The sequence below is a fragment of the Drosophila takahashii genome, chromosome 2L, assembly GCF_030179915.1.
Source record: "Drosophila takahashii strain IR98-3 E-12201 chromosome 2L, DtakHiC1v2, whole genome shotgun sequence".
NCBI classification, from domain to species: domain Eukaryota; kingdom Metazoa; phylum Arthropoda; class Insecta; order Diptera; family Drosophilidae; genus Drosophila; species Drosophila takahashii.
The window spans coordinates 18,455,501-18,465,891 of NC_091678.1; the positions used below are offsets into that span (position 1 = coordinate 18,455,501).

Consider the following 10,391-nt stretch of genomic DNA (forward strand, 5'->3'; position numbering starts at 1 on the left):
CAAAAGTAGAAAAACACCGAAGCTAAAATTTTTTTAACGTTTTCTTTTCCGATCCTTCCTATGGGAGCTATAAGATATAGTTGTCCGATCCGGTCGGTTCCGACATATATACTACCTGCAATAGAAAGAAGACTTTTGGGAAAGTTTCATCCCGATAGCTCAAAAACTGATAGACTAGTTTGCGTAGAAACAGACAGACGGTCATGCGGACAGACGGACAGACGGACATGGCTAGATCGACTCGTCTAGTGATGCTGATCAAGAATATATATACTTTATAGGGTCGGAAACGTCTCCTTCACTGCGTTGCAAACTTCTGACTGAAATCATAATACCCTCTGCAAGGGTATAAATATTTATATAACAATTATATCGGAATTGTTTAATTGTTCCATTTTGATTTTTACAGTTCACAATACAATCTTTGGAATAATTAGCTTTTTAAGCAATGCCTAATTTTACTTACTGTGTAAGTTATATTAATTTCTATATACATAGTTAGGATAAGCTACATTTGTCCTGAACTGGTTTTCGTAGTTTCCAGAGGGATTATAGTTGCACACAACGTAGATGATATCGCCCCTAAAGAAGTGTTTAATACAAAACTCTTAATTATTCGTAATGCAGAATGCTTACCTCCGGGCAACACCGATGCCCAACTCAGTGGAACTTTTCCAAACCAACTGAGTAAAATGCCCCGTCTGCTCACTATACGAGGGATAATTCCAATTGTATAACGAAATCTCATTGTACCATGCTCTAACTGCATCTGCACCTCCCGAATTCGACAGGTAGCCGTAGTAAATATTTTCTCCAAATCCGTTGTGACTATGAATAGGCTTCTGGAAATTATTTGCTAGCAAATACTGAATAAATGGAATAATATATTACAGATTGGTCATTAGATATTTATTCAAAGATTTTAGATGATCTTACGTGTGCCCAATTGGTGGCCATTTGACTCAACTGGGGGTTCACAGTTAAGGGTGGAGCATTATGCAAGGCCCGATAGTAATTGTGCACTCATAGAAATTTTTACCCTAAATCGCCCTAAAAAACTGACTTTTCGCCCGTGGATTTAGAAAATCGCCCATAAATCGTATCCGCTGGCGATTCGCCCGTGTATTTAGAAAAATTTTCTAAAAAATCCCGATGGAAATTTGGTTTAATTTAGGGTGATTTTTCTTGAAATAAGAAATATTTTCCTTTTTTTAGGGTGATTTGCCCTAATTTTAAGGTGTATTTTTCTAAAATTAAGGGCGAATTTTCTGTTTTTAAAGGCAAATGCCCTAAAAAATTAGACAAATTAAAAAAATTCGAGTTTGAGCATGCTTAACTGAATTTGGGAAGCATGTATTTTTTAATCGTGTATATTCTGGGAACTGGGACTGCTTTAATTACACAAAACCGGCGGAGGACACTGTTTCATATTGTTGTATTGGTGTGTAGCTTATATGGGAGCTGCGCTAAGAGGGGGGCCCGATCTATACAGAACAGCCGTTAGAACTGAAAAATCATGTTTGTAAACGAATTAGGGAAATAAATATGAGGAGAAAAAACTACTTACTTTTTTTGGTCATTGCGACAATCGAACCCACGACCTCTCGGTTTAGAGTCTAACGTCCTAACGCTGCACCACAGACCCATCGCGCAAGACGACGAACAAACTCTGCACATATCTTATTTTCTTGAGGTCTACGTTATAATATGACTAAAGGCAACTAAACCGTATAAAGTATGCTTTTAACTCAGAACTCCCATACGTTTTTAAGGTTTAAAGACTACTTTAATTTAAAATTCGGACGAAAAAATGTCCTCAGTATTATAATGTTTACAAAAAAAAAAAAAACATAAAAATCAAGTTGAATCACACAGGGTTCGAACCCACAACCTTAGTCCTCATATAGCAAAGTTGAAAGCGCAAGTGATTAGACCGCTGGGCTACCGAATTTCACACTTTTGGAGTGATTTTTAAGGCAAATCGCCCTTGTATTTAGAAAAATTTTAGAAAAAAAATTAGGGCAATTCGCCGTTGGATTTAGAAAAGGTCAAAACGAAGCAAATCGAAAAAAACCGCCCTAAATATTAGAAAAATAGAAAAATTAACCCTAAAAATATTTTTTTATGGTCACCTGCCTTAAATTTATGGCAAATTTGTCGTGAAAATAGAAAATTTTTCTCAGTTCAAAGGCGAAAAATTTTTTAGGGCGATTTTCTAAAATGTAGAAAAATATTTTTATGAGTGTGGGCATCAAGAACTTGTTGCTCATACTAAAATTTAAGAATACAAATTAATTTTAAAAATGTATGTGTTTTCATTATTGAATTATGAAAATAAAAACATGATATATTACCGAGGATCCGTACAATTTCGCTTGGAATGAGTTTTGCACCAGTGATAATACGATTAGACAACAGATTCCTGAATAATTATTTTTAAAGAGAATAATAAGCTTATTTAATTAACTTGTCATCAAACATGATTAACAACCTTTAGTTCTCATTTTGCAGTTGTAATTTTTTCTGAACACTTAATTAAAGTTGAACTATGTTTTTTTTTAATTATGATTGCCGAACTATTTATGTTGTTGATTATTTTAATTTAAAAATCCGTGCACTGGCACTGGTAGTTCTAAACTAAACTTGTCTGAAACTAAATTTGTCTGGACGCCGTAGAGGGCTTTTATGTGATTTTGGTGACAAATATTTCGGTTTCTGAACATGATGTGCGAAGTATAAATGGTAAAAAATTTTAGTTTTTGAATGAAAAAAGTTAATCTTAATTGTTTTCCATTTAAAGTTGGTCAGGTTTCACAAGAAAATTATGTCATTCTGATTAATATGTTTAATTGTATGAGTTTGAATAGGAAGTTTAAAAACGAAACTAAATTAAGCGTAACAATTAGTAATTTACATGAGTAACAGTTGAAATTGTTTAGTTAATAATAAAGTTAGAAAAATACAATTAAAAAAGAACAAAAATCTTTTACGGGAAGATATCCCGCTGTGTTAAAAACGCTGGCAAACAAATTTGTGTTAAAATTTCAACCATAATTTGGTGACCCCGAAAAGCACAAGGACTCCGGATTTCTACGGGTGGGGTGTCAGGACTGAGCTGCCGGAACTGACGAGGACGTTATTAGCCGCAGGGGGAGTTGAAGCGAAGGGAAGGGAAAGATAAAGATAAAGTCGAGAAAAAGGCTGATACCTTTGAGGGGTGGTTTGATTTTTTTGTAAAAGCACTGCGGCCGTCCACAATTGAATTTAAAAAAAAAAAAACTGCAAAACGCATTTTTCAAAATGACAAACAAACCCAACGAAAAGTGAAACGGAAAGGAAAACAAACAAAGGAGGCCAAGGAAAACAAAGTAACCTGAGACCGATTCCGAGTTCAAACGAATGATGATGATGATGATGATGATGGGACTTGGGCTGGGAATGGTGGGGTGGATCTGGAGAAGAATAGGAAGACCCGCAAGGGGGTGTAAAAACGAAATAAGTATAAACAAATAGAAGCTCACAGTAGGCGGCTCAATTTGAACAAAGTCAAATGGACTGGGCGACAAGGGTTCCGTTTTTTTTTTGCCGGGGTGGTTCAACTCTACATTTTGGCAATTATAGTTCCGAAATGTATACACGCAATATGCAAGGCTTTGAACAAACAATAAACTGTTATCAATCAGTTTTACATGTGTATCAACACTACTTCCCCGGCGAATTTTAGGCTTGGAAATGGTGGGTTGAAATGGAAAATAAATACAAAAAAGGGATCACAAGATATATCCATTTTTAGATACGTAATGTTAAAAAGCTTTTATTTTTTGGAACATTTTTGTTATATATTTTAGGATTGGAAAATTTAACTATGTTCATTTTAATGGGAACTTTAAATAAGAATAAATAATTTTCGTATTCACTGAACAACGGCATAATTCCCTGAGATTACATGGTTTTTTTTTTAAATATTGAAAGATTTTGGGTCTTTTTTAACAGCTTCCTCCGGGAAGGAGAAATGCTTTTTTATTTATTTTTGACCTTAAATGTCGTGACAGTTGCAACACTGATGGGCCTTGAAATAAAGTGGCCGAGTGAAGAGAACAGAACCGCAGATGTCCGGTTCCAGGGAGCGATTTTCCATCGCAACACCAGGCGGTCTCATTAAGGCGCCAAAGTGCAGGCCAATTTCCAGGGGCGGTCGAAGAGGGGCGGTTCCTGGGCTGCGGGCATAAATCACGCCGTTTAATAACTAATAAACGCCATCGCTCAAGTGGCAGCTGTCAGCTTGTCAGCGGCGTCCGAAGAGCGTGAAATTGTCGCCAGAGCAGAGGGCCAAGGGTCAGGAGAGCGCAAGCAGGATGGGGATGAAAGCAAGGACAGCGCAGCGGTCGTTCCAAGTAAAAAACACCCCAGAGGAATCCATCAGTTTTCGTGATTTCCGTATATTAAGTCATCATTTTCGGTCCCAGTTCGGCTGCTCCCTTGGGGAAAGTCCGGTTCGTTCGGGGAAGAAACTTAAAATTGAAGCTGGAACAATAATGGTGGATGAACCTCGTGTCCGCGCTGTCTGATTACAAGAAAAGTTAAGTGCTTCGAATCGAAATGGGAAAAAGGGGGAGGCCATGGCTCAGGAATCACTTTCTTGTCCATGTTTCATTAGTGGTTAATGTCCAACACAATTGGGTTGTTGGAAATTCATACTGAGCAAGGTGGATGCTTAAGAAATATCAACAAAAAGAATATAAACTTAAAATAATATTCGATTATTTAATTATTTGTAAACGCTGATCCGGGCATTTGCGTCGTTATAATTTGCTAACGTGTACTATTCACATAATCATTTAAGTATTCTTTCCTAAAAGTATGTTACAACCATGTGCTGTTCCGCGGTGAAATTTGGGGATAAGTCCCGCCCACTCGGGTGAAAAGTGAAAAGAAAATGTTTTATTCAAAAAGTATGTTAGAAATTATTAATTCTGAAAACTCCTTGCTCTTTCCTTGCTTCATAAACCTTGAATTTAACTATACACATTTTTAAGGATTTTATTTTGGGTGAAGAGTTTATTGCTCTTATATTTATATTTATATGTTTAGTCTATAGGGGTTCGATTAGTTCGGTAAAACTTTATGAATATTTTTTCTGTAACGGGTAATTGAAGTCGTCTCCCAGTGCCTGACACCTCGTCATCCATTAAAAAGTGCTACAACAAATGCACTCATTTGCTTGCAGGTGTCTAAACCGCCCACCCACTCCTTTGTTAAATCTTTGCCCCTGGGGGAGCACTCTAATGCGTCAAAATCCTTCAACTTTTCGCACAATGCGGTGGGCGAGGAGGCGTGGCTGCTGCTGAAGAGCCCTTAGCTCTCCTGTGAAAACAAAAACAAAAGGAAAACTCTACAGCGGGCACAAAAAAAATCGTAGAAAGAGTCTGACAAAAGTATTTGAATTGACAAGTGCCATCAAAATAGAAGCGGAATTAAATTTATCATGCCAAGTGGTGGCTTCGCGAGGTGGGCTGGTGAGGTGGTAAGGTGAGGCCCAAAAAGCAGGAGAGCTATAGCTATGACGAACTGTCAGGGGATGAACACGCCAACCCGGCAGAAGTAACATCAACCGGCTGAAGCTGCGTCATCGATCAACTCGAGCGAAAGGCAGTTCCGCCGGAAGGAAGGCGAACTTTTAAATATTGAATAATATGTTTTTCTTTCCCTTGAAGACAACCAGCCTCCAGCCACGCCCCATTTTGACTTGGCTTGTTTTGGCTTCCAAAAACTTGGCTTCCAAAACTTGGCATAATGATGGGGCGAATGATGAGCGAAATCTTGACAGCTCTGTACAGTGGGACCAGTAATTATAGAATAATATTAAAACAGAGAACATATTTTATATTGAAATTCTCTTAAAAAAAGATTATTGCATACACATAAAAATATTAATCACATATTTTAAAATACAAAACTGGTATGAATCATAAGAATTTAATTTTCATTTACAAAATTTTTTTTTGGAATCTAAATGCATTTAATAATTTCTAAATATTTATGGATTTTTTCTATATACAGGAATCACTGTTAAAGAGCATGCTAAATCGATCAGCATTTAGATGATGATGACGACAATGACGAAACGCTTTCGGATTATTGGGCATACAAATCAGCTTAAACTCCAAAGGTGGGGATGGCTAAACGATATACATATAGAGGGAAAACATGGCAACGAGAACAGGATGAAATGGAATAGGATGGGAAGCTCGGCTATTTGAAACTCTGCCAGCTTGCCACTTGAGTTTGCAAGGGGCTCCGGTCGTTTATATTACAGCATATTTTGAATAGGCTTTTTAATTTGTATTTAATTTCATAATTAGAGCTGAGCCCCGACACGTTTCTGGTCCGCTCGGATTACGGAACACGCCGCCATGCGACTCCATTTCTTTCCAGACACCCGACTCGTGTTAAATGTAATCCGCTTAGCGTTCATAATTTCTGCTAATATGTGCAGGGACCTCAGGTTCGTATGGCTTTTCAGGACCGACAATTATTCCCAGGCCAGGAGAATTTTACTCAATCTGTCAGAAGAGCAGGACACTCGGTGGAGTCCTGTCTGAAATATGGCCTCTTGTTGGGCCTTTCAATGTAAACATCGCCCGAGAAGTGGACAAATCGTTCAACTAAAAACGACAGCAATCAAACAAAATTGAATATCAGCGGAAACGGAAACGCCAAAAATCGACAGCAGCAACAGTCAGAAAAATGCTGGAAAAAAGCGGATGTCAGTGCGAAATTTGGACGGGCCAGGGATTGCAGATTGCGGGGGCTCACGGCAATTGTTACGTGTCAATAACTGCAATAAAAAATCGGACTGCAACAGCCACCCTGTGGCCCCCGCCCCCTTCTCCACCAGGCTGCGCCTCAATAACTCTGCAGCTCAAATCAAAATCAACGTTGCATTTCAATTGCGAAATTGCCAACTGCCAAACGTCCGCATCCGCTCATCAATCGCCCCAGGAAAAATCGGGGACCATCTCGTCCAGATTGTTTCACCTTTGTCCCCTACCTTCGAACCGGCGCACAGGAGAATATTAAAATAAATGTCCATCAGTTAGTTATTCCAGCGAGTTATTTGTATCGTTCGAGATTAAATTAAACTAGGCCGTGAATGGCCTGTTAGCTGAATCGCGGAAATAAGAGTAAATAAAAGAGTTGGAAGGGAAACAGTTTTCATAGCAAACTTTTCAGCTTGAGTGAAAAATAAATCCAACATTATATTCGTCATTTCTATGAACTACAATTATACTCATTGAATTTTCCAAATAAATTCTGAGCTGTTCTAAATATATTTTTGATATCGCTCCATCAAAATGAGTATTTCATGTAAAAATCTCGCTTTTTGTTCGAATTAAATGCATAAACAATGGAAAGTGGGCATATCATCATCATCCGATGTCTATTGCCATATGTTACTTTATCTGATTCGCAGATCGCACCAGTTAACTGCATTCAATGTTCTACTATCTAATCTGGAGGGACGCATCTGCAGTGATCTATTGGGATATCAGAGTGTGCCCTCAATTCGAGAGTCTGACAAAGGAAATTGCAAATGTATTCCGGGTGCAAGATCTATTCAACTTTTTTGCATTCCGCTGGGGTGACTTTGATGGGCTCATGTTGCAGGAGTTATTAACACTCTGTTGGCGATTTGTCACAAAAATGCCTCGTATGACATGTGTGCAAACAAGACCAGAAAAACGGTGAAAATGATGACAGTTCGGGGTTGCAGATAGTCCTCGAAAGGGGTGTCCTTGCCAGGATCTCGGATCCACCCTGTCTATGTTGCCCAGCGATCCGAGATTAATGAACACGTTGTTTACTTTTAATTTGACACAAAACTTAAATTTAAACTCGATAAGCGCAGGCGGGGTTTCGAACAAAGATTTTCATCACTACCCAAGCTGCCTTCACTTCCAGCCAATTCCGCATTGTGCCAAGTATTTATGCATATCTGCAAAAGTTTAATTAAAAACACATCAAACTGCAGACTCACAGGAATCAATCACAATTACCAATCGCCGTCGCACAGTGGCGCCTTTTGACTTTTTTTTGGTAATAAATCATAACTTTTGAACCAGTGAAGATAATTGAATTTTGTAAACGGCAAATGATAGATAATTGATCCACCTTTCAAATTATTGCTTGAGACAGGGAGTGGGCGTGGCAGAGGCGTACTTACAAATCGGCAAAGTCAGAATTTAAAAACAAATCCATTTTTTCCGACAAAAAAAACTTTTTTTAAAAAGTTTTTGTTTTTTTTAGTTTCTTTTTTCATGTTGTAATTTTTAAAACTTATTAAAAAAAAATAAATAAAAAATTGGAATTTAAAAAAAAAAAATTTTTTTTTTTAAAAATTACGTTTTGTTTAGTTTATTTTTTTATGTTTTAATTTTTAAAAACTAAAAAAACAAAAAAAAAAAAAAATTAAAGTTTTTTTTTAAAAATAAAAATTTTTATATTTCATGTTTTTTGAAATAATGGTCACAATTTGGTAAACTTGGTAAATCCAATAGACTTAACATTTCTGGACTATAATTACTAGATTCTAACTCTGTGACAAGGTTGTGATTCCATGACCCTGGAATACAGTTTGGATTCGCACATACTAAATTCAATGCTTAGGCAGCGTAAGTTGTTTTGAGCTGGCAAAAGTTGCTATTTTCGTTTCTGAATAACTTTTAAACGTGTTTTTTTTACAGTAACATGATACATACCAAAATTTAAGGAATCTCAAGGGCTATACAGTTTGAAGTTTTAAAGGAAATCGTTAGAGCCGTTTGTGAGAAAAATAACAGAAACTAAAAAAAAGTTTTAAAAAAATGTGTTTTGTGCATATCTTTTTAAATATTACAGTTACACAAATTACATATAGCAGGCGCTTAAAGCATTTTAAAATACCTTTTAAACAAGAAAAAGCACAAGTCTGTAGCTTCACTAGTTTAGAAGTTAAGGCCTTCCGTATTTTAGCTATTTATAGCTGTTTTCCCGCTAAACTAGCGGGTTTTTCCAAAAGTGGTAGAACTAAAGTTTCTTATATCGAGCTGTTGAACATCATATCAAATTTTCATGACTTTAAAACCATGTTTTGGACAAATCTTTCACAAGGATGCGCCATATGCAATTTCTTGGACCATGACTTTTTTCCCTTTTTTGGCTCTTAAAACCGCGGACGCAGGCGGACGCAGCTACAACTTTCGTAATATCAAGAAGAAAGTCCAAATAACGTTTTACGGAAGTATAAAAAAAATAGTATTAAATAGTTTTTTTTTATTTTCCATCAAAGTTGAAAAATATGGAAAAAATGGACGTTTCGCAAATAACTCATAACTAAGAGATGCGCATGGCAAACTGCAATATGTTTTACTTTTTTTACTCTTAACTAACACACCAATCCGTGGAAAAAAGAAGCAAAGCGATTCGATACCTAGTTTTTAAGAAAAACCCCCCGGAAGTGCGAAAAATTACCTAAAAACGGTGTGTTTTTTTTAAGTGAAAAATTGTTCAACTTTGAAAATTCATATCTTTTACAAAAATTTTTTGATTTGAAAAAGGGTTACATATTTGTAATAGTGGATCAATTACCTGTCGATTGGTATGGGTCACAACTTTCTAGGACAAAGTCGAAAAAGTGATTTATTGCACGTTTTTTGGCCCAAGGCGCCACTGTGCGTCGAGGGTCGTGCTGGAAAATTGGCAAAATGTGAAAAATGCACAAGGATAAAGCGGAATCAAAGGAATTCTGCACTGGCCAAAGGGAACTGTACAGGAAATGACCCCCAAAGGCTTCGACGCGAATGTATCCATAATAAATGCTGACTAATTAAAAATTCCACCGATGCATTGGAACAATTTTGCTATGAATCCCATAATTTATTTTTGTTATTTATACATACGTTCATATTTAGAAAAAATATTAAAATTAATTTAATCATTATTGTTCTACAATAATTCTAAAAATACGAACTACATTTTTTTTTTAAATTTGGTATATTAAACGAAATTTACAACAAAATTCATTTTTCTTGTTCAGAGTATAAAAACTCGAAATACTTATTATAATTCTTCATGTAGAGATTGTTTCTCATACTCAGACTAACATAGTACAAGCTTATCCACTATAAGAATTTAAGATTAATGGAAATATAAGAGTAAACTTAAAACTTAACTTAACTTAAGATAGGTTTTCTTAGTAGTTCGGTAAAATCAAATGACTAACTAAAATGTTCCATACAATTTTCTAACACAAAAGAAGGGGTGAGGGTGCTTACTCCTTTAAAAACGACTTCCGGATGGAGCTGGACTCCCTGTACTTCTTATGTCCGTGAATCCGTGCAGAGCCGAGGAGA

General features: G+C 36.5%; 1 protein-coding gene across 1 annotated transcript; it reads right to left on the reverse strand.

The window, feature by feature from the left end:
* Positions 1-479: 479 nt before the first annotated feature.
* On the reverse strand, positions 480-1,014 carry LOC108055526 (uncharacterized; the record flags this gene model as incomplete). Its single annotated transcript, XM_044394996.2, has 3 exons — positions 480-582; positions 637-866; positions 937-1,014. Coding segments are annotated over 3 exons (411 nt in total), but the record flags the coding sequence as incomplete, so codon positions are not given.
* Between the last annotated feature and the right edge of the window lie 9,377 nt (positions 1,015-10,391).